The sequence below is a fragment of the Oreochromis niloticus genome, linkage group LG18 (assembly GCF_001858045.2).
Source record: "Oreochromis niloticus isolate F11D_XX linkage group LG18, O_niloticus_UMD_NMBU, whole genome shotgun sequence".
In the NCBI taxonomy this organism is placed as follows: Eukaryota; Metazoa; Chordata; class Actinopteri; order Cichliformes; family Cichlidae; genus Oreochromis; species Oreochromis niloticus.
The window spans coordinates 33,776,352-33,800,784 of NC_031982.2; the positions used below are offsets into that span (position 1 = coordinate 33,776,352).

General features: G+C 39.8%; 2 protein-coding genes across 2 annotated transcripts in view; one reads left to right on the plus strand and one right to left on the minus strand.

The window, feature by feature from the left end:
- Window positions 1–7,434, plus strand: part of LOC100700307 (immunoglobulin lambda-1 light chain) — a 29,228-nt gene extending 21,794 nt beyond the window's left edge. Inside the window, exons 4-6 of the mRNA XM_005457638.4 lie at window positions 4,213–4,279; window positions 6,159–6,464; window positions 6,580–7,434. Of these exons, the coding sequence (XP_005457695.2) occupies window positions 4,213–4,279; window positions 6,159–6,464; window positions 6,580–6,755 (549 nt within the window). The 3' untranslated portion in view covers window positions 6,756–7,434. The remainder of the gene's footprint in view (window positions 1–4,212; window positions 4,280–6,158; window positions 6,465–6,579) is intronic.
- Window positions 7,435–10,522: 3,088 nt separating this feature from the next.
- On the minus strand, window positions 10,523–23,231 carry LOC100700035 (uncharacterized). Its single transcript, XM_003452768.5, has 7 exons — window positions 23,189–23,231; window positions 22,776–23,096; window positions 18,742–18,745; window positions 12,805–12,851; window positions 11,753–11,827; window positions 11,119–11,370; window positions 10,523–10,981 (listed from the first exon to the last, which is right to left on the minus strand). The coding sequence occupies exons 1-7, from the start codon at window positions 23,229–23,231 to the stop codon at window positions 10,833–10,835; spliced, it is 891 nt and encodes a 296-aa protein (XP_003452816.3). The 3' UTR covers window positions 10,523–10,832.
- Window positions 23,232–24,433: the final 1,202 nt, after the last annotated feature.

The following is a 24,433-nucleotide window of genomic DNA, read 5'->3' on the forward strand; positions in this document are numbered from 1 at the left end:
CACAGAAACAGCTTTAGTGAAGGTTACAAATGATCTTCTTATGGCCTCTGACAGTGGACTCTCTGTGCTTGTCTTGCTAGACCTCAGTGCAGCGTTCGATGCTGTTGACCATCATGTTCTATTTGTCACGGCCGGCGGGGCGAGCCGTGTGTAAATTATTAAAGGACCCAAGATGTAGGTACTACTGATGTGAGTGGGCTTTTATTGAGGAGGATGACGTACAACAAAAGGCAAAGGATGGCGAGAACAGAACTGGCAAAACCTAACTGGGAAAACTAAGAATAACACAAACCTGAAACCTAGAGACACAAACGGAGACGTAGACAGATGCAGGGGAATCACACAGGATGACAGCGGGAAATGACGCAGACGAACCAGCAACAGGCAGGAGACAGGAGGGGAACACACCTGGGAGAAATCAGAGCTGACGAGACAGGGGAAACGTAAACTGAACACACTCACATGAGACAGAGACCTTCAGAATAAAACAGGAAACTCACAGACACAGAGAACCAGATGAGACATTGAACTTCACAAGCAGACACTGTGACACCATGGACAGACAGAGGAAACACAGAAGTGGGAGCAGGCAAGCACAGAATAGAAAGCTAACATATAGCAAACCTTAACAAAAGACATAACAGAATAAACAAGAACATAGAATAATATAAGGAAACACAAAACACTGAGTCGTCAGACTCAGGACCATGACACTATTAGAGCGATTAGCGCATGCTGTAGGTATTACATGTACTGTGCTGCAGTGTTTTCAGTCATTTATATGTAATAGTAGACTCCACTTTGTTCATATAAATGGAAAGTCCTTCACACACTAAGGTTAATTATGGAGTTCCACAGGGTTCAGTACTAGGACCAGTTCTGTTTACACTAAACATGCTAGGCAGTATCATCAGAAGGCTGTAAGAACCACGGCAGACCTGACAACATTTTTATGCTTTTCAGCATCTCTTTATTTCGCACTCTAACAACAGCAACTGTCATGGTCCTGGGTCGGTGACCCAGCGCTTTAAGTTTGTTATTATCATTTTTCTAGTTTATTCTGATTCTGTATTTGTTCTTAGGGTTTGAGTTGTGTGTTTCTATCATACCTACCTGTGTCTCTCCTCTGTGTTCTGTTCGTGTCCCCAGTTTGTTGTGTAAAACAGTCTGTGAGTTTCCTGTTTTACTTTGTAGGTTTGTGTCTCGTTATGTCCATTAGTTCCAGCTGTGTCCCCACCTGTCTGCCATTTCCTAATTACCTGGTGTGTGTATTTATACTGCGTGTCTGCCTGTGCTCCTCGTCGCATCGTCTGTGTTTCTCTGTGTATCTGCCGTGTATTTAAGGTTTTTCCGTGTTTCTCCGTGTCTCCGTGCGCCGTGCTCCATGCTCCATGCTCTCCTTTTGTATTAGCATTTTCCAGTTTAGGTTTGTTAACTTCCCGCTCTGCTCTTCCTGTTTTTGTCACTGTGTCACTTCTGTAAATAAACACTCACTCGCACCCCAGCCAGTGCCTGCATCTTGGATCCTCATTCATTCAACCACACGACTGCCGCCCCAGCCGTGACAGCAACATAATGACAGGACCCAGTTCCCATTTTATGCGGCGAGGCGTGATTGCGGATGCTGCTCAGGTGTATCCGCCTCCCCTGCCACGCCTTGCCACATACCCCCATCTGCCGAAAATGTGGTTGTGTTGGTCACTCTGGCACAAACAGCATGCTGATGTCACAAATGTTTAAAATCAGACAGGCCACTTCTCCACTCCTAAATTCTGGAGGTAGTCTGTGATAAACCTCACTCTGTGGAGGCAAGTGTCATCATCTTGGAGAATAGAGTTCGGTCCCACATTGTGAAGATATGGGACTGCCACTTGTTGCAGAACTTCATGTCTGTATTGAGACTGGCTCCAATGATGAGTTATGCTATCTTTTTCTGTGAGGGACATGCCATCCTAAACCATCACAGTACCTCCACCTAAAGGTGCTACCCTATCAGTGCAATCAGAATAGTGCTCCCCTCATCTTCTCTACACTTTGACCTTTCAATCCAACTGCCATAGGTAAGATCTGGACTCAGCACTGAACATAATAGTGGATTGCATTTATATAGCGCTTTTCTAGGCACCCAAAGTGCTTTACAGTTCCACTATTCATTCACTCTCACATTCACACACTGGTGCAGGCAAACCACAGTTGTAGCCACAGCTGCCCTGGGGCAGACTGACAGAAGCAAGGCTGCCATATCGCGCCATCAGCCCCTCTGGCCAACACCAGTAGGCGGTAGGGTAAAGTGTCTTGCCCAAGGACACAACAACCAGGACTGGGAGAGCTGGAGGATTGAACTGGCAACCTTCCGGTTACAGATGAGCTTCCCAACCCCCAGAACCATGGTCGCCCCAAACATAACATAACATTCCTCCAGATGTTCAGGTTCCAGTGCACATGTTGCTGACACTGGAACTGAATCTTTCCTGTTCCGATGCTCAAGTTCATCTTGTCTTGACCATACTCTGAGCTGTTGCCAAGTGACTGACTGACTGATTACATATCTTTGTTAACAAGCAGCTGACCAGTTATATGTAATAACATGGCAGATAAACACGCTCACACACACACACACACATGCTCGTTCAGCTATCTAGTGAGGGCCTTCATTGACATAATGCTTTCTCTAGCCCCTTACCCATTAAAAATGAACGCCTAACCTAACTCTCCAAAAGTTGATTCTGTTCATCTGGACATAGCGTCCAGATGAACAAAATGCTACGTCCGGATGAACAGAATCAACTTTTGGAGATTTAGTTTCCTGGATGATTGCGAATGCATCAAGACGCCTAACCCTAACCCTAACCATAACCTAATTGTAACGCTGACAGTAAAACCATTGTGAGCCTCAAGAATTCCTTAAAATGCTTTCAAATTTGTGACGACCGGTGTATAAAAGGCCCCGTAGTTACGGTTTTATTCTGTTCAGCGGTTAGTTTCACTGGTAGTGTTGCACAGTGGCCACTAGAGGTCACCCCACCACTGTATGAAAGAGACTATGGGAGGGGAGAAACGTGGGTAAGGCACCTGAGCTTTTCTGCTCAAGAATTCCGGCAGACAATTGGTCATTCCTTGAAAAGTGTGCGTTAATGATCGAAGTAAGTTTGTGATGTGTATGTGATGATAAGATGTGTTTAGGACTGTACCTGAGGTTAGTGGGGAAATGACTATGTTTCCGTCTGTGCCGCTAATGGGTGCTAAGCTAGGCTAAGTTAACTCTCCTGTCGTGTGGTTGGGTATAATTGTGTACCGTGTTAGCTCTCTCAGTGAGTCTATCCGTTAGTCGCGGGTAATATATGGCCTATAGTGTTAAAGGGGATGTTTGTTTATTTCCCACTTGTGTTTATGTTGATGTACTCTTGAGTTATTGATGTGAACACTTTAGTAATTTAGTATTTTCTTCCTGTTCCTTTCAGAGACCACACACACACCCACACCCACACACACACCCACACACACCCACACACCTAAACCTGTATGCAATACCTGCTTCTCTGACAATATCCCTGTTGCCTTCAACTGTGTGAAGTCAATACAAGAGTCTGCACTATCCTCGGTGTCTTCATTGTCTCCCTTCTGTACATCCATCCAGGCCTTGGGCAGTGTTCTGGCCGACACTCCGGGGGGTGGTAGCTGCAAATCTGAACTAGCACCTTACAGTCCTCCCAGTCCAAGCCAGTCCAACAACCGGTGTGTGTATCCTCACAAGTGACTACTGGTCCTCACAAGTATAGTAGAATGCAGATTTCGGTCCTCACAAAGATAGCTAGACAGGAACAACACACACACACACACACACACACACACACACACACACACACACATACTTAGTGTTTCTCCAATAAATGAAATTCCAGAGATCATCCATGTTAATATTTTTTAGGATTTGAAGAAATTGGTGATGATAAATAATAATAACCCACTAATCTGTAATTTTTTCTAAATTTTAAGACTCAGATAAAAAGGTAAAGAAACAAAATATAAAAAGTTACTTGTAGTTTATCCAAGAGAAGCACAGTTTCAAGGCAGTCAGCAGCCAAAATTATAAACTCCATGTGACCTTTTGAGATGCAAATCCTGGAAGTGAAATACGATACTTTACGCTCATTCACCTCAGCTGACATACTCAACGGCAGAAAGGTTTTTGTATCAGTGTGTTTCAGTGTGGGAGGATCCGGTACCGAGTCCAACAGCTATCTCATCTTTGGCTCTGGAACAAAGCTCTATGTAACAGGTAAGGCTTAAAATGTATTTCGCCTACCTGATTTTATTGTTTTTATTATTTTTTACTTAAAAGTTTCTATTCTGTGTCTTTAAATGTTTTAAATGTTTGTAAAATTGTTTTAAAAAAGCGGTGCACTTAGTCCGACTTTAAAACTACTAACTACTAATCTAAAAGGTGTCAGAAATGTATTTAAGCTTTTTTTTAATGTGGTGTGCTTTCCATCTTAAAATCCTACAGACATTTAAAGAAGTGTAAGAAATAATTTACTAACTTGTTCTCGGGTCTCAAACAGCTCGGCTGTAATGAGACTTAAGACTCGGCTTTTTCTCTGTCTTTCTCCTGACAAAATTGCATTCATAAGGACTGTGGGAGATTTTCTTTCTTTTTTCTTTAGCTTAGTTTTGCACAATATCTAATGTTAATTAAGTCAAATTTAAGATATGATATAAATTTTGGAAATTAGGACAGATTAGAAGCATATCTGATCACAAATCTGTGTTTCTTAATTGTTATTTGTCTCTGTGCTGTGTATCTATATATCTATCTATACATTATTGAGTAGTTTAATTGTTACATCTAAACTTGAAAGTTATGCAGTGCACTGCAAAATATAAATGGGGTTTAAAAATGTTTCGATTTTTTTTGTAATTTTGCATTTAAAGGTTTTGATGATTTAATGATGAGAAATTTAAGCAGCTTGTTTTAAAAAAATCAAACTTTGAAGAATCCTGTGATTAGGTGGTGTAGGAAAATTTGTAAAATGATGTAGCACAAAAATATTCCACACGTACATATTGCAAAACTTTGGTTCATGGTGTTTGAATATATTTCTTTAATTTTATATGTTTAACATGACCAAATAAAATAACTGTATGAAGGATGCGACAATTAGGAAGAGACCTGCTGCCGGTACCATACCTCAGCCTTCATTAGAGAAGGTTTAAATGATTTATTACTAAATATTAGACTTAACAGTTAAAGTGAGTTAAGTGCTTGGTAGTTGTTGTATATTGTTTCAATGATTTTTCCTCAAAACAGAGTACAAATGTGAAATTTGCTATTTAGAATTAGAGGAAGTTATCTTTGAATATATTTGATAAGTGATTGTGCAACTATGACAAACATGAAGCAAATCTCTTTCAAAGATAGCAGAGACAGCTGGTTTGCTGAAAAACCCAGTTGTTTTAAAAAAAAAAGTAGATAAAGAAGTAAAAATAATAAATAGTGAGCTGGTGAGCAGAGAAACATATGCATGAGCAGAAAATACTTTGCACTGTAAAAGGTGCTGCAGAGCAAGTCAAACATTGTCTTGTGGATTTAAGAGAGATGTTTCCTTTATCTCAATAACGACAAGACTTCATAACCTCACCTGTAGGGGATTCAGGTAAAACCCCCCAACTAGTCTAATCTGGAAAAAACAAGCCAGGGATTTCCCAAGATACACATATAAACTAATATGTGTCTTTATGACATTGTGGATTAGTAATGCATTTGTATCATATACTAACGATTAGTATTGTAGATTCTTTAGCCATAATTCATTGTAATATTTCACTGTACATATTATACAAACAGAATATTTCCATTTATTTACAGGGAATTTTGGATAATAATGATTATCAATGACATAATTTGTATTTTCTGTATACATAGATAAAAAAATAATTTCTGTTATTAAGATGCACATATAAAACTGCAGAAATTTTGTGATAAATCATGGTACATATGTGCAGTGAAAATACAATGGATGAACATACTGTGTATGTGTATATGAGTAGTTAATGATTAGAGTCCATGTAGTTCCCAGGATTGGACTGAAAGCCGTGCTGGAAGCTGCTGCTGATGGTGTGAATGTGTGTCTGTGCTGCCTGTTGCTGTTAAACTTTAGATAAGCCAACAGTGAAGCCGGAGGTGACCGCTTACAAAGCAGCAAACAGCACCAGCCTCGGGGGAAAGAGCGCTCTGGTGTGTATGGCCTCAGGAATGTTTCCTCCTCTGGTCCGATTCTCCTGGAAAAGAGAGAAGAACGGCCGGCTGGAGGATCTGCCCCCTGCTGAGGCGGAGCAGCTGGAAATCAAAGAGCCAGGACGCGTCACTGCCATCACGGTGCTCGATCAGGGTGATATCTACTCATACAAATACCACTGCGAAGTCAACCATGAGAAAGGCAAAGTGACGGGCCAAAACAAAATAGGTAATTAATACTTCATGACTGTTTTCAGAAGTGAGTCAACATTCAGAGAATATTCAGAGAGCAGAGGAGAAGGTCATTGACGTGACTTTGTTAATTTTTTCCTTTTCTTTTACAGAGATTAGAGGACCTTCTCCTCCCCCACTGCCTCCCCCACACTGGTTTAAAGAGAGGCTGCTGTGTCTGATGTACACAGTGCTGATAGCGAAGAGTCTGGCGTACTTCTGTGGACTCTCTCTGCTCGGGATCATGAGAAAGAAGGGACGTTCAACCAACAGCACACCTGCTAACTGACTGTCTTTAAACAGCTTTTATGTCTCAATCACATCTGTTAAAATTAAACTTCCGCTATATATACATGATGAATTTATGCTACTGACAAACTTGAAATGTTCACTGTCTACACTTGCATTCGAGTGACATATTCCTTCAAAATGAATGTGATTTATTGTAGATAATTAGAGTTTTGTATACAGTTGTCCTCATTAGAAAACTCACTGTCATCTATCAAACACATAAAACAGAAGCTGTTGTTCATTTGTAAAAATAAAAAAACTTTGCTTATGTTCGCAGTTCAACACTTTGTTGTGTTTTATAGACAGCAACAAACTGTGCCAAGGAAAACACATTAATACATAATGATTATACACATGAAGTGTTTGGAAAACAACACAAAATCATAATGTCAAAAGAGAACCCCATGAGTCACCATCTTTTAAGAAACATTTTTAAAGCTTTAAATGTATATAATTTATCAAAAACACGCGGGAGAACAGTTCTCACAAAAGCAGCTTTTAGTAATTTTATGTAATTCATATTTTAAATACTGTTTTTATTAATAATACTTTTTTGTTACTGTATTCTTCTTCATTCTTTTCAGTTTTTAGTTGTTACAGATTTACTTCTGTGAGTGTCCGTTTGACTTATTCTTTTATAGAGTGTCAAATTTTAATAAATACAGTTTTGCATCAGACTTTCTTCAAGAAGAAATTATTTGAAATACTGTATTTCATTTTTTTTATATCTTCTGTAGCAAATTAAACTTACAAAAATAATTATTGTGGAGTAATTCCACAATTCCCTATGAAAAATATGATTTTTATACTTCTGACTTGACCGAATATAATAATTGATTCATAGAGAAATAAAATGGCCAAAAGCTAAAAAAAATTTGAGTCTGAAATACTTGTTAAAGTTTTTCATATACAGTTTCTCTGAGTTTGCTCTAATATGGCAGAAACATTACAAAACATTTAAAATATCAGTAACACTGTACAGAAAATTAAAAAACCACTTCTGACAAAAACAGTTCTTTAAGTACAATTTTATTTATTGTAAAATGAAAATAAATTGAGAACTCACCTAAGTTTTTTAAAGAAACTTTTTGAGTCTTTTCAATTAGATTAACCTTTAGATCAAGGGGGTCAAACATGAGGCCCGGGGGCCAGAATTGGACTTATTTGGACTAACCAGAAAAACATTTTTCATTTCTTCTTTAAAATTTAAATTTACAATTTTAAGTTCAGAAATAAACAAACTTTCAAGTAGTGAAAATATTATACAGAAAATATACAGTCCAAATCTGTAATCTGGTTTAAATAATAAATCGTTATTCGGGTCAATACAAGCATGAATTTATAAACAGATTTTACAGACTTAATCTGAACTGTTCAAATAATTCAAGTTTATTTATGCAACGCTGTTTCACAGCAGTGATCTCGAGACAAAAGGCTGCTGGAGGGAGAAGTCATGACAGAGCACAACACATCCTGAGTCAACAAACCAGAAATATGACAGATATCTACATTTATTTCATCATAAATTAATTATAATTTAACTTCCAGCTGATTCATATTCTTAGTATTAGACTATATTCAGATCATAGCCATCAAGTATGTACGGTGGGTTTGTTGGTTTCGTATCACTTGGTCAATAACAACTGAAAGTGGGTCATTAATATTGTTTGTTTGAGTGTAACTCTGAGTGGGTGGAGGGGGCTCAGTGGAAAAAAGAGCTCTTACATGTGAATCTGTTCTCAGTGCATCAGCACTTCCTTCCTCGTGCAACAGATGGGCTGTGTGGGTTTCGACGCTGCAGCCGCCACACCGTTAGCTGCGGTTTTTCACTTTAATGATATGTTGACAGCTACGCGCGCTGGTTAAAGAACGATTCCAGGAACTCAGTCTGATTTCAGCTGCGTCTGCAACGATCAGTGTTTTTAATCTGTGAGAGAAACAACTCACAGATGAGTTCAAAACAACTGTGATGAAATAAAAGAAGAGGTGAAAAACCTACTCAAGAGTTCGTTGGTGACCATTTACAATGAAAAAAAAAAATAGATAAAATGTGACACATTAAAAAAAAAATCTTGCACAATAATAACCATTGTGCACATATACAGCTACGTATAACAATCAACACATGTCACAAGGTATGCAAGATATCACATTTGTCCAATCGTTTGTGTTCTTGTTTATTTATTTATTTAATTTATTTCTTTTATACATTTTTGTATTATTATATTCATATGAGAGGGTTTATAAAAATGCCTCCTGTACATCTGTTCCTGTTATCAGATCAACAGAACATGAAACCACCGACACAGAAGCACAAAAGTCCCGTTGTTGCCTCATTCTTAGAAAAACAAAGACTTCTTAAAGCTGAAGAAAACCTTTGTGCTTATTCACCTACAGTCTCTTTGTTTCAGTTCATCAATATTTAAAAACATCTTTTGTACCTTATTTACTGAAACATATTTACTTCTTCTAACATGAAGTGTCGTTAATATGACACATGCAGACAGATACAGGACATCTTTTATATTATTATTATTATTATTAGTGTTACCTTCGCTAAAGACATTATGTCTTTGGTTGCGCTTGTATTTCTGTGTGTGTGTGTGTGTGTGTGTGTGTGTGTGTGTCATTCTGTCCCTAAACAAAAAAATTACAATTTTTTTGAATAAACTCTGATGAAACTCATTTTTCAGCTTTGTAGAGTGAAGCCATGTTCAAGGTCAGCTTAATGATTTATAAAATAAATAAATAAATAAAAACATTTACATAAAGCCTCATAACCTACAAGGAATACAAGTGCCGTGTCAACTTAGAGACAGTGAAGTATAAAGGTTTAAAATATCATGTCATATTTGACTTCTGACCTTCAAACTCAATAGATTGATCTGAAGGTCAAAGTTATAATAAAATTATATAAAGTTATTTAAAACTATGTTTCTTAATGTCATTGTTTGCCCTGACAACATATAGAGAATGATATATGGAGATCCTGAATTTCACATTACTTTGTTCCTCTGAGCTCTTCTTCAAGGTCAAATAATGTCAGACTTTCATAAAATGTCTTTCAGCTCTAGAATTAATGCTTAAAATGCTGCTGCCTTTGTGTGTATTGACAACATTTAGGAAGTAATAGGAGGATTCTGGACCTCACATTGTGGCCTGCATCTAAATGTCATGTCACATTTGACCTCTGACCTCACTTTTACATTTCACAATTGCCAGTTATGTCAAGCATATTAATATATACCAAATGTAGATGTTTTTACAGCACTACAAACATCTTAAAGTACACTTAAAAACAGCAAATAAAACAAAATAAATATCTGCTGAATACAATAGTATTCCATCAGAATAGTAATAGAAGTAAGTTGCCCAGAGAGTGAGCTGTTGTGATTATAATTATTTCATCACTGTTTTAAAATATTTTGAAAATTGCAAATAAAAGATAAATGAAGTATTACCAAGTATTAGTGAAGTATAGGTCTGGTGTTCTCTGACATACAAAACAACTCCAGATGTCGCTGTTGACTAACTTTTCATCCACAGAAAGTAAAAAACTATTCAGTCACAGTTCAGATGATTTAGGTTAAAAGTTAGGTCATGTGTTTAACAATTTTAAATGTTTTAGTACAAACAAGTGTTAGCATAGTTTCATAAATTACTTATTTTTTGTTATGATGTCAAAATTACACAAAAAATGCTGTTTTATTAGTCTGCTAATTAAATTTTTGGAATGCATGAAAAAACTCACTCTGAACAATAAAGTAACTATAAAAATTATAAAATATGAAGCTTTATTTTTTGCATTATAATACATGACCAAATTAAAAATCAAAATAAACTAGACAATAAAAATCACATTTATTTTGATCAGTGATCAGTTAATTATATGAATTTCCACTTGATCCATAACTGTTCATATATATACTACTTTAGAATAGAGTGTGCATAAAAAATGCAATATAGAAACAGAATACAAGAGGAATGAACTACATCATAAACACATTACTGATGAAAGTGATGAATGAGATGAATTGATGAGATTTGATGGTGAGAAAAGGCGAGCAGAAAACAGTCAGTCAGCACGTGTGCAGTTGGTGGACGGTCCCTTGTTTGTGAGGATCATCAGCAGAGAGAGTCCACAGCAGTACACCAGACTCTTCACTATCAGCACTGTGTACAGCATGTAGATTGACCTCACCTCAAACGTAGATGGCACATAATCTGCAATGAAAAGAACAAAAAAATAAATGTTTGGAGCTGCAGTGAGAAATGTCAGTCCTCTGCTCCTCTGCTCTCTTTGACAGCATCTCCACATGAAGCTGAATCACTGCTGAACACAGTCACCAAGCCTTCATTACCTTGTTGTGTTTGGAGCTTCCCCCTGTGCTTTATGTAGCAGTCACATTCATAGGTGCTGCCCTCCTGGGTCATTAAGATGGGAGAGTAGGGCCCTGACTCTCTGAGCTCTGGCTGCTCTCCATCAGCAGGGGGCAGCTCCTTCAGTCGCCCCTTCCTTGTCTGGTTTCTACATGACAGCTGGACTAGAAAAGGAAACATGCCTGGGGGCACACACAGCAGGGAGCTGTTTCCGTCCACGTGGACTCTGGGTCCTGTTGGGTAAAAATAGAAGTTTGACAGCAGCAACAAGCAGCACAGACACACATTCACACAGTCAGCAGCAGCTTCCAGCACTGCACTGCATTCAGTCTGATCCTGGAAACTACATGGACTCTGATCACTAAACTACTCATCAATACAGCACAAAGTTCACTACATACACTGGATTCAGCTTCATATCAAACACAGTCATCACCTCATGTCATCATGGCTCACATGTGGAAAACAAAATACTTTTGAAATGTTAAATAAAATGACATGTCAGTTTGGACCATTTTTCCTGTTATTAATTTTTAATAAAATAACTGAAAAGATGAATGGTGATATTTTGGTGTGGTGGTTAGCACACGAAGTAAGAAAGTTCTGGGTTCAAACCTGATGGTGGTCGCTGTGTGGTCACATGTATACTTGGTGCTTGTGTCGTCCTTTTCTGTCCACTCAGGTTTGCTTCTACATTCAAAACACAAGTATGTTAGACTGACTTCTAAACTGGCTGTAGGTGTGGACTTACAGCCTTCTCATAACATACACCACACTTCTCCTTGTCCATTACCTCCTTGTCCAAGCCTGGAGCTTCATCCTTTTAATATATAATATACTTTATTTAATATTTTATTAAGTCGTGTTGTTAAGAGAACAGATGATTGTAAAAAAAAAAACCAAGACCCCAAAACAAAAAAACAAAACTCAGCAGTGAAAATCAACATCTTACGTTTTGTGTTTGGATTTTGTTTTACATTTTTTTTAAACTTGTAAGTAACAGTTATTCTAAGAAACATCTATGTCATATATGTTTAAAAAGAATGCAAAATGAGCATTAAGATCTGTGTCTTAGAATTTGTTATGTTATGACTTGAGTTTAAATTTATGTAAAGTTGTGTTTAATATAATTTTACATTCAGTTTTCATATTCATTAAAATTGCTCCAATACATTCTTAAATATTCTTCAAAATTCAGCATTGTACATATCACTTTTCTTTTATTGCAATTTCATAATCACTATCTCTTTTGCCATGCATTAAATTGTTAAAATATGATCAAATTTGATCATTTCCAAATTATTTTCAAATGGTCACTGTTAAGATTTCTTCAATTACAAATCAATATTAAATTACTTTTAACATCAAATATGACCTTGTGTTGAAAAACCAGCAGATGGTGCAGAATTACTGAGATGATCAAATCCTAAATATTTGTAACATCACTAATATTTGCAGAAATAAAGAATAACTTTAGTTGTTCAGAGAGATTTAAACATGTTTTCAGAGATTATTGAGCTTTTCTTATGTAACAATGGCTGCAGATGAATTCTCTACTAATGATGAAAAAACTAACATGTAAAGCCTGAAGCAGCAGAAACTGACTTTAAACACATTTTCAACTTCTACAATAAAACGACTGAAGGAAAATAAATGTTTGTTCTTACCTGTTACAGACAGTTTAGTTCCAGAGCCAAAGATGTAGTAGCTGTTTCTCACAGTGAGACAGACTAATACAAAAACCTGTCTGCTGTTGAAAGTGTCAGCTGAGGTGAATGTGTTCAAAAGATTAAACAGGATCATCTCTCAGCTCCATGATTTCAGCTGCTTAACATTCATATCAACATGACTGATATATATATATACTGTATATATAAACATGACTATCTCCTCCTTTTTTAGCAACACTCGCAGCAAAATAATAATGAAAGCAAATAACTACATAAAAATTTCCGTTATACTAACATATTTGCATTGCTGTTTGAGCCTTTATGCTTTAAAATCTTATATTGAACTTGACTGTTCTAATAAAAGTCTTATATCAAACTCAACTTGTACTACAGGAGCAGAAGGACTGACCCACAGGAAGAGTCAATCAACAAGGGGTGATGTACTGAACTAACATAATGACTGAAGGAAGATTGTAACGTTGCATGACCCAGTTTGGGCCAAGCTTTAGCTGTTGGACAGATGGTCTCACGTCTGTCTCTAGGATACTTTTATACTGAGGAGTTCATTGTTAACTCCGTGACAGCAAGGTGCTCAGGTCCTATGGCTGCAAAACAACCTCAAATTATCACCCATCCACCACCATCCTTTCAAACTGGTATAAGGTGTTTGTGCTGATGTGCTGTGTTTGGTTTTGTCCAAATGTCAAAATATGTCAGAATGACAAAATATTGTAAAGTATAATTCTAATCAATAATATCAATGATAAAGGTAGTTTGAGTAATGACAATGATTGTAATGTCTGGATTTGTGTGTGTTGGTATGATTCACCTTTGACCTTAGGAGATTAGTCTCTCTGTGTGTGAGACTGGCTGCAGGAATGTGGAAAATAAGAGTGTGGAAATCTCCATGCACAATTTTAAAAAACAGAAATGATAATAAGTAGGTTATGATTGATAAACACAGAGATTGATAAACTTAATGCTAATCAGAAGCCCTGAATCAAAGTCTGCTATGTGTGTACCCGGGACTGAAAAAGACAGAGAGATGTGAGAATCCCTGATTTTAACATGCATGATTGAAAAGAAAAGAAAATATTTTTAGTATACTTTGATTGAAACACAGCGTCATGAAGAGAAAAAGTTATTCTATGTAATTGAGTTGAAAAGAAATCATGTTAGAAAATAAAAATGTGTATAAAAGAGGACTCCAAGGAACAGTCAGGGTTCCTCCTTTAGTTCCTTGCAATGAGTAAAAAAACACTGTCTGAGGATTTGGTCCTGGGAATTTGCAGTTAAAAACTACAGCAAGAACCGCCAGAGGAGTAACCACCACCCGAACATCATGGACCCAGAAAGTGAATTTAGATTTTTTTCCTCAGTTTTTCCGCTGCTTTTTTTTGTTTTAGGGTTATAAAAAGTGATTATGTGATTATTATTTTTTATTACTTATTATCACTTGGTGTGGATTTTGCTTTGCTCCTGCTAAATTGAATGTTTTTTTAATAGCAATTAGCTAAAACCCAACAGGAGTTATTTAATTTATAACCCCAATTCCAACAAAGTTGTGAAGCTGTGTAAAACATAAATGAAAACAGGGTGCAATGATTTCCAAATCTGATAAAATGAAGATATTTTATTCACCACAGTACACAGAGTTTACATTGAGAAAATGTACCATTTCATGAAAAATACTGACCTGAATTTGATGGCAGCAACATGTGTGAACAAAACTGGGAAAAGGCACAAAAGAGGGAAAAGAAAGTGGTTAAAAATGTAGAAGAATATTTTGCAATTAAGGAAATTAACTGGCAAAAGGTCAATAACACAACTGAATAAAACATCTTAGATATGTTTTTGATGTTCGATTATGAATAAAATATGCATTCATTAGTTGCAAATCATTGATTTTTCATTGCCATCTGAACTGAGCATGTTAACTTTGATTTTATAGCGCAGGAAATTATCCGTTTTTGCTAAATCAGAAAGACTTATCATGAGAAAATGTTGTCACTGTTCTGACAAAATTTTGTCTGAAGCAGGTAGAATAGAATAGAATAGAATAGAACAATCCTTTAATTGTCCCACAAGGGGAAATTTGGTTGTAACAGCAGCCAGAAAGCCACATATACAAACAAACAGTACACAGGACACAGAACAGAAACAATTTTTTCTTACATTTTTACATCAAGGACAATGGTTACTAAAAACAGAGTACTGCACAGTTATTAAATAAAATAAAAATAACTACAGATAAGAGGCAAACCCAGGCTGTAGTGCGAATCGGTTGATTAAATTATTGCAGTTACAGTGCAGATGTAAACCGTCCTGCCTCAAAACCTGTGCTGAACAGCTGGCTCCCATCTTTACGCGCATCTTCAACAGATCCCTGGAGCTGTGTGAAGTTCCCTCCTGCTTCAAAAGCTCCACCATCATCCCTGTTCCCAAGAAACCCACCATCACAGGACTGAATGACTACAGACCTGTCGCCTTTACGTCTGTGGTTATGAAATCCTTCGAACGACTGGTGTTAGCCCATCTGAAGGACATTACAGGCCACCAGCTGGACCCTCTGCAGTTTGCCTACCGGGCAAACAGGTCGGTGGATGATGCAGTGAACATGGGGCTGCATTACATCCTGCAACACCTCGACCGCCCGGGAACTTATGCCAGGGTCCTGTTTGTGGTCTTTAGTTCGGCTTTTAACACCATCGTGCCTGAACTTCTCTCCTCCAAACTCTCCCAGCTCAGCGTGTCTCCAGCTACCTGTCAGTGGATCACCAGCTTCCTGACAGACAGAAAGCAACAAGTGAGGCTGGGGGAGATCACCTCTGAAACTCGGTCCCTCTATTGGTGCCCCTCAAGGATGTGTCCTCTCACCACTACTGTTCTCCCTCTACACTAATGACTGCACCTCCAAGAACTCGGCTGTTAAACTCCTCAAGTTTGCAGATGACACCACCGTCATTGGCATCATTCAGGATGGTGATGAGTCTGCATACCGGCAGGAAGTTGAGCGGCTGGTACTCTGGTGCAGTCAGCACCATCTGGAGCTGAACACTCTTAAAACTGTAGAGATGACAGTGGACTTCAGGAGACATCCCTCAACACTGCTCCCCCTCATCATATCAGACAGCCCTGTGTCGACTGTGAAGATCTTCAAGTTCCTGGGTACCACCATCTCCCAGGACCTGATGTGGGAGACCAACATCAACTCCATCCTCAAAAAGACCCAGCAGAGGATGTACTTCCTGAGACAACTGGGGAAGTACAGTCTTCCACAGGAGCTGCTAATCCAGTTCTACACTGCGGTCATTGAGTCTGTCCTGTGCTCCTCCATCACAGTCTGGTATGGTGCAGCCACTAAACAGGACAGGAGCAGACTGCAGCGGACTGTACGGGCAGCAGAAAGGATCATCGGCGCCCCCCTGCCCTCCATCCAGGATCTGTACCTCTCAAGAACCAGGAAACGGGCAGGGAAAATCATCACAGACCCCTCACACCCTGGACACAGACTTTTTGATCTGCTGCCGTCTGGCAGACGGTACAGAAGCCTGCAGACCAGGACCACCCGACACAGGAACAGTTTCTTTCCCCTCGCCATCTCCCTTCTAAACAGTTGACCTGTCACACTGCTCCCACTGCCAGACTGCAACTGCACCTTATGTACATTCTGTAGTATTCATTCCACCTCATTTCATTTCTGTATTTTATGTATATAAGTTTAGATTAGTTATTTATAGTTGGTTTACACAGCTTTGTGTATGTATGTGTATGCATGTGTAATGTATATATAGACATGTGTGTGTGTGATTTACATTGCTGTGCTTGAGAGCCACCATCTACCGGAACCAAATTCCTTGTATTTGTCTGCACATATACTTGGCCAATAAACACGATTCTGATTCTGATTCTGATTCTATGTTTGTTGGGAGCAGTTTTGATTGTTCAGTCTGACAGCTGCAGGGAGGAATAGGGATGGGTATCGAAAACCGGTTCTTGTTGAGAACCGGTTCCCACTGTTTCAATTCCTTGGAATTGTTTGCCATTTTTGCAAACGATTCCCTTATCGATTCCAGTCACCCCGAATGACGTCACCATGTTGCGGAGCGTCATTTACCTGGCAGGAAACATGGCGGCTCAAACGCTCAAAAGTTTGGTTATACTTTACGAGAACGGATGACAACAGGGCAACTTGCAATACTTGCAAAGTAGATATTTCATTTAAGGGAGGAAACACTACGAATATGCAAAAGCATTTGCTCACAAAACACGCGATGACCTTAAATGAATGTCGTGTTTTTAATTCCGCTCCGGACTCGTGAATCTCAACCCAGCAGCAGCGGTAGCGTTTGCACGTCCTCTCCCGTTAATGCGGCAGGTAAATAATCAACTAACAGTGAATATTATGTTAGCGCGATCTGCCTTATTACAAAACCTGCCAGTACTGTGCATTTAGGTGACCGTGATGAGAGAGACAGAGTCTGGCTGGCGCTCGCTGGCATTTCTCGCTGCAGTCTACCGGTAGCGTCTCCTTTCAGGCCGGGATAGACGAATGTCACCGAGCAGTGATTAAGTTTGCGGTAAAAGCCTTGCACCCATTTGCCACAGCAGATGCCCCGATATTCGGTAAGTGAATGTGTTTAATTGTAGGCAGGGACATTACTGGATATTCTTGTGTAATTGCTACAGAATAATTTATTTTATACTTTGTTATTGCTACAGAAGAATATTTATTTTATTATTTTACATTTACAATTTTTTTCCCCCGGGGACCCTGTGACACCCCATTGAAGAGCCGTAGGCTGGATCTCTTAAGATCTCACTGTTGGGTTTGTAAGGCCATGTTACTCCTAAATTTCTATCTTCTTCAAAGAGAAGATATAAAACAAAGTTCTAAGCTAATCGACCTTAGTGTTCTCTTTTTAAAAAAGAATCGATAAAGAATCGAATCGTTAAACAGAATCGAAAATGGAATCGGAATCGTGAAAATCTTATCAATACCCATCCCTAGGGAGGAAGGACCTGCGGAAACGCGCTTTCATGCATCTAGGATGCAGCAGTCTGTCACTGAAGGAGCTCTGCAGTTCAGCAACATTTCCATGCATGGGGTGGGAGACTCTGTCCATCAGAGATGTTATTTTGGCCAGAGTCCTTCTGTCTCCCACCACCTGCACTGGGTCCAGGGCGCATCCCAGAACAGAGCTGGCCTTCCTGATGCGTTTATCCGACCTCTTCCTCTCAGCTGCCGATAAACTGCTGCTCCAACATACCACACTGTAAAAAATGACAGATGCCACCACAGAGTCATGGAAGGTCTTTAAAAGCGCTCCCTGTACTCCAAATGACCTCAGCCGCCTCAGCAGGTAAAGTCTGCTCTGACCCTTCCTGTAAAGAGCATCAGTGTTGTGGCTCCAGTCCAGTTTATTATTCAGGTGAACACCCAGGTACCTATAAGAGTCCACTATCTCAATGTCCACTCCCTAGATGTTCACCGGTGTCAGTGTGGTGGGTCTGTGTCTCCGGAAGTCCACCACCAACTCCTTGGTTTTCCCGGCGTTGATCAGCAGGTGGTTCTGCTGACACCAGTCTGCAAAGTCCAGAGTCCACTGTCTGTACTCTGAGTCGTCCTCACCTGTGATGAGGCCGACTATGGCAGAGTCGTCAGAGAACTTCTGTAGGTGGCAGCGTGGGGAGTTGATGGAGAAGTCTGCAGTGTAGAGGGTGAAGAGGAACGGAGCCAGCACAGTTCCCTGTGGGCCCCTGTACTGCAGACTAGCATGTCAGCAGTGTTGGGGAGTAACGGAATACATGTACCGCCGTTACGTATTTAGAATACAAAATATGAGTAACTGTATTCCGTTACAGTTACCGTTTAAAAAGGTGGTATTCAGAATACAGTTACTTTGTTGAAATAAATGGATTACACGGCGGTACTTCCCTGTTTCATATTGTCGCGGGTCAGGACTGTTTGGGTTTGTTTGACAGCTGTGTTCTGTTGTTCCAGGCGGCAGCGTTACGGTTGCCATGGTTACAGGGTGACGCGCTCTCTCTCTGTGTTTCCTGGGTGAGAGAGCGCTTTTTTGTTGTTGTTGTTGTGCTAAGCTAAAAGGCAGAATGCTACAGGCATGGTCCTAAAGAATGTAGCCTCATGGGCAGTGTAGTCCGTGCTGCAGGGAGAATGGACTACCATACACGTTATGTGTCTGTGAGGGAGGGAGAGAAAGGAAAAGTCCGAGCTGTCACGGAGCAAAAACGGGAGCTGGAAGCATGTAAATATAATAATAACCACTGCAGCCAAGAAGAGTGCCTGACAAGCCCATTTGTAAGTAAGCTATTAAGACTCAACTGTACACTGTGTTCGTGTTTTCCTCCGGAAAAAATAAGTTCCGTTGGAGCAGCCTTTCAACGCCTCTCTCTGTCTCTGGCAAGCAAAGTTGACCCAGACAACAAAGTAAAGCTAGTTTTCGGCTACCAGCCCGACACGGAACCCACCGTATTAGCCAGAGGTCCCTTTACTACGTTTCGGAGCCGCGGACCTTCAGTAACAGTAATAAATCACAGCAATAGTACATTCACGTAGTTGTAAACAGCATGATAATATATTAAGTAATCCAAAGTATTCAGAATACGTTACTCTCATTGAGTAACGTAACGGAATACGTTACAGAATACATTTTGGGGCATGTATTCAGTATTCTGTAATGGAATACATTTTAAAAGTAACCTTCCCAACACTGCATGTCAGAGACACAGCCCTGTGTCCTCACACAATGTGTGCATCCTGTGAGGTAGTCCAGTATCCACTGGGACATGTGGTGGTCCACTAGAACAAGACAATATACCCATACCCATATAGACCTATACACCAGGCCTGTATCGTTTACTGAAGATACATACGCAGGGTGCACCTTTAAGTCTGATTGTCTGTATGATCCACTCGGTCACCTATAACATCTCTAAGTGTCTGGCTTCGATTCTTAACCTGTTAGTAGGCAGCTCTGAACACCACATCCAGAACACCCTGGATTTGGTTGAGAAGGTGAGAGATGAAGTGAGGCAGATGAAACAATGGTGTCATACAATGCAGTTTGTTATCCTATATTGGAACACCACCAAGCCATTGTTTCAGATATGTGGATGACACCTGGGTGAAAATCAAATCTCAGGATGTACCACAATTCACGGATCACATTAACTCGGTGGACCGACACATCAAATTCACCAGGGAGGATATGAAAAGTGGCAGGTTAGCCTTCTTAGACTGTGAGATTTCCATCAGTAATGGGGGACATCTAAAAGCTGATGTGTACCGTAAACCTACGTATACGGATCAGTTTTAAGGTTTGACTCTCATCATCCACTGGAGCACAAACTGGGTGTCATCATGACGCTACAACACAGAGCGAAAACCATCCCCACAGACACAGCGGCCAGGGAGGCAGGAGAACAGCACATCAACAAGAGTCCCTGTACTTTCTGAGGATCCTCAGGAAGTGCAGCCGCTGTTGGGCCTTCTTGATGACCACTGAGATGTTGTCTGTCCAGGAGATGTCAGCGGAGATGAGGACACCAAGTAACTGGAAGGTGTGGACCCTCTCCACACACTCCCCGTTGATGTTTAGGGGGGCTAAGACAGTGCTGTACCTCCTGTAGTCGATAATTACCTCTGTGGTTTTCTTAGCATGCATCAAGAGGTGTGGTTGGCATCCTGAGAGAGAGATATTGACTGGCAAGGTAACCTAATTCATGTCTTGCACACTAAAAGAACTGTAGAAACTACTGGGCAATATAGGACTAGCGTGTACCACCCCCAGACAAACAGGCTGGTCGAGCTCCTGAATAAGACTCTGAAGTCTATAATTTTTAAGTTCTTTCACAAGGATAAACCTGATTGGGATCTTTGGTTAGACCCAGAGTGCTGGTTTGCAATGTCAGAGGTGCCCGAGGTCTCTCCCTTTGAGCTGCTGTTTAGCAGGAAATGTGTTGGACCTACTTAAAGAAAAACTGGAAGGAATCTCTAAGCCTGAGTAAAAATTAGATTCAATACGTTCTGGACCTGACAGTTAAACTACACACACTACGAAGGGCATCACAGGAGAATTTTCTCCAGGTCCAGGGCACTCACCAACAGCTGTACAACAGAGGATGTATCCCCGCCACTATCCAGCACCACATGTCCCGGGTGCTGCATCCGCACAATGCATATGCTGCCACCTACCTGGTTGATGTCATCATCCACAGTGACACCTAGGCAGACTGTGTGCAGAGAATAGAATAAAATAGAACAGAATAAAATAGAATTCAACTTTATTGTCAAAGCAGCCGAAAGCTATCAGAGTGTGAGATCTGTAGAAAAAGAGTACTGGTCCTTCAGGTGGGTGGACGACTCTCATTGTGATTCCCTCCTGGGTCACCCATTAACACTCTGCTTGGATTACTTCCTGCTGCAACCAGATTTCCTCTGGCCAATTTTCTCTCCCGGCCTAAGTCAGGCGATGGGAATAGCTTCTCAGGAAACTGGTCTTGAAGCACACAGAAATAGAGCTGTGCCAGAAGTGCAATTTTACCAATGGAAGCAAGAGAGCAAAAGTGGAAATTCTTTACAATGTTTTTCAAATGTGAAGCACAGTTTGATATTGTTCTGCTGCTGGTTCAGTCAATTTTGATCAGAGAATAACGAAACCTGAAGTTTTGGAATCTGTGAGATGTCGGCTTTAGGCACCTGTCGGCATGTCTGTGTGTTTTCTGCCAGGTGAACGGGGGAATCCGCACTGTGTTTATAAATCTTTTTGCAGAATCAGTTTACCTGCTCTTTAATCAGCTACAACACCAAACAGCTGTTTCAGCTGTTGTTGAAATAGTTTTGTGAACTTTTAGCTGAGATTCTGATGTTTTGTGGAACCACACGTGTCTATATTTAAATACAAGATCTGGCATTACATCCCGGTAAACCACATGTTCTCCCTTTTGCCTCTGGTACCAGGGTGTGATGGACCGAGCAGTGAAAGAAAACTTAGGCACAGGTCCAAACAAACGATATTTTCTTTAACCCAAAAACATAATTGGTTAAATCATGCAAAAAGAATCAAAGTCTTGGGCCCATAAAAGAGGTCAAAATAACAGAACTCTACTCAAAGTTGACAACACTACTGATAACTCAAACAAACTGACCTAACTTAACGAGACAAAGGGGAAACTTAAATAGTGGTTGATCAGCCCACAAAAACACAAAAAGGGGTAAAACACATAAAACCTAACTAAACCAAACATAATGAACTCCAATTCCCCCCCATGGTCCCGAGTTATGGCATGAACCAATTTGCAGTCTTCCTTTAAAGCTCGCTCCGCCCCTTTTCCACCTCTTGGCTCCTTAATCAAGGGACTGGAACAGCTGCAACTAAGGTAACTCAGAAAACAAAAGATTAATCATACATAACAGTGTAAACTAAAATGTGCGCACTTATTTTAGAATGCAGTGTTATGTGGATATGTGAATTAATTCTAAACCAAAACCAGTTATTTATTGTCCTGTAAATTAATTCCTATATTTAAAGAAAGACAAATGTGAATGCAATGTTACTTATAAGCCTCTACACTAACATGGTGGATATTACCACTGGGTGGCTGTAAGGGCAGCCATCACACAGGGGCATTGGTTAATTGTCTATTGCTTAATTATTTTGTTGTGATTCAATGGGATATAAGCCAGAAAGAATCAATCCTGCAGTGTCCAAAAACTTACAAACCTAAATTCATTAATTTCTAAACCTTTGTGATATCTAGAATTTTCTCTCTGATTTCTTTTAAACTTTAAATGTAAAAAAGAAAAAAGTGACTCTGAGATGGAGGTGAAATATGTGAACCTGGGCTGTGGTTTACTGCTCTCTTCCTGTCACAAACACTGTTTGACATCTGTTCATCTGTTGGTTTTTGTTCAGGCTGCAGGGATCATTTTTCACTGTGGGAACCTGCTTTGTAACAGGAACAGTAGTAGGTGCCTGAATGAGCGAGTTTAACATTGTCTATCTTCAAGCGTACATAGCCATTCTGTTTATTCACTGCTGAGAAATCATCTTTCTGAGGATGACCGAAATCTGAAGAAACTGCACCATCTCTCCTATTAATACGCAGAATTGCTTTGAATGTTTCATTTTCTTTCTTCTGGTACCAGAACACAAAGCTACTACACTGTTCAGTCCCTCCACAGCTGAAGAAAACATTTTCTTCAGCTCTCCTGGTCAGTGTTAAACCCTCCTGAATCAATTCCTCTGCTGCCACGGTAACCACTGCTGTAGAGACACAGACAGATAAATGAAGGTTAGTGTGACAGTGTTTGTTACAGGTTGACTTTGTTGGCTCCTGATTGGCTGGAAACACTCACCTGAACACAGACAGCACAGAGCAGCAGCTGGGAGGAAAAGCATTTTGTGCAGTGGTGTTTCCTCTGGTGAACCTGGGGAGAAGTGGCGCTCTGATGCAGCTGAGGCCAAACAAGGACGAGCTGTGAGATCAGACGAGGGCCACGTGGTTTCTAACAGGTCCTCAAAGCTCCCATCAGCCCCTGCAGTGGGCACATTAGACACATTTAAAGGAAGCTATTGCACCTTTGTGTCTTTGCCTGCCTCTACAGTTGAACTTCATACAGTCTGCCCAAATATGGACATGTTTTGTTATACCCTGGTTTTGAACTCAGTAAGAGAGTCACTTTTCTTTTTTCATAGCCCTTCAAAGCCTGAACCATGAAATAACTGCCTGAAATCTTTAATGGAGTGTTGTTATATATAAAATTTTGATCTGCATATATGTGAGTTTTAATTTGTATCAAATTTGTTACATAAGCCATATTTGCGTAATTTAGTCCTTTAAAATATATCATCCTATTTATATCATTTTTGATGATAAAAAAAGTCACAATGATGATGCAAAAGTCTCAAAAACTCACAAAACACGTATCAAATATGATACGCTGGGCTTTAAAGGGTTAAAGCTATAGTTTTTGTAATAATAATGACATTTAACAACACTAACAATAAGTACAAAAAGAATTCTAACTCAGAGTAACAATACATGTAAAGATGTATTTATTTCAGATGATCTTCTAACTATTGAATAAAAAGCCAAAATAAGCACAACACATCATAACTAACATTTGTGATACTGATCAAAGTGATGAATGAGATGAATTGATGAGATTTGATGGTGAGAAAAGGCGAGCAGAAAACAGTCAGTCAGCATGTGTGCAGTTGGTGGACGGTCCCTTGTTTGTGAGGATCATCAGCAGAGAGAGTCCACAGCAGTACACCAGACTCTTCACTATCAGCACTGTGTACAGCAGGCAGAGCAGCTTCACCCTGCACTGAGACTGGAAGGACACTGAAGGACAGACAGACACAAAGAGACAGACAGACAGTCGGGTTATTCCTCTCACATCAAGGAGAAAAAGTCCAAATAGAAACAGTCACAGCTTCTTCTTCAAGTGGATGAATTGATGTAGTGTTTGTGTCCACTTGGGGGCAGAAGAACTCCACAAGCAGCTAACAAACTGATCTCTGACATATTATGGTCTGTCTGCTGTTTGGTGCTGAGCAGCTAGTGTACAGTGGCTTTATCAGAGCTTGTTGGATGA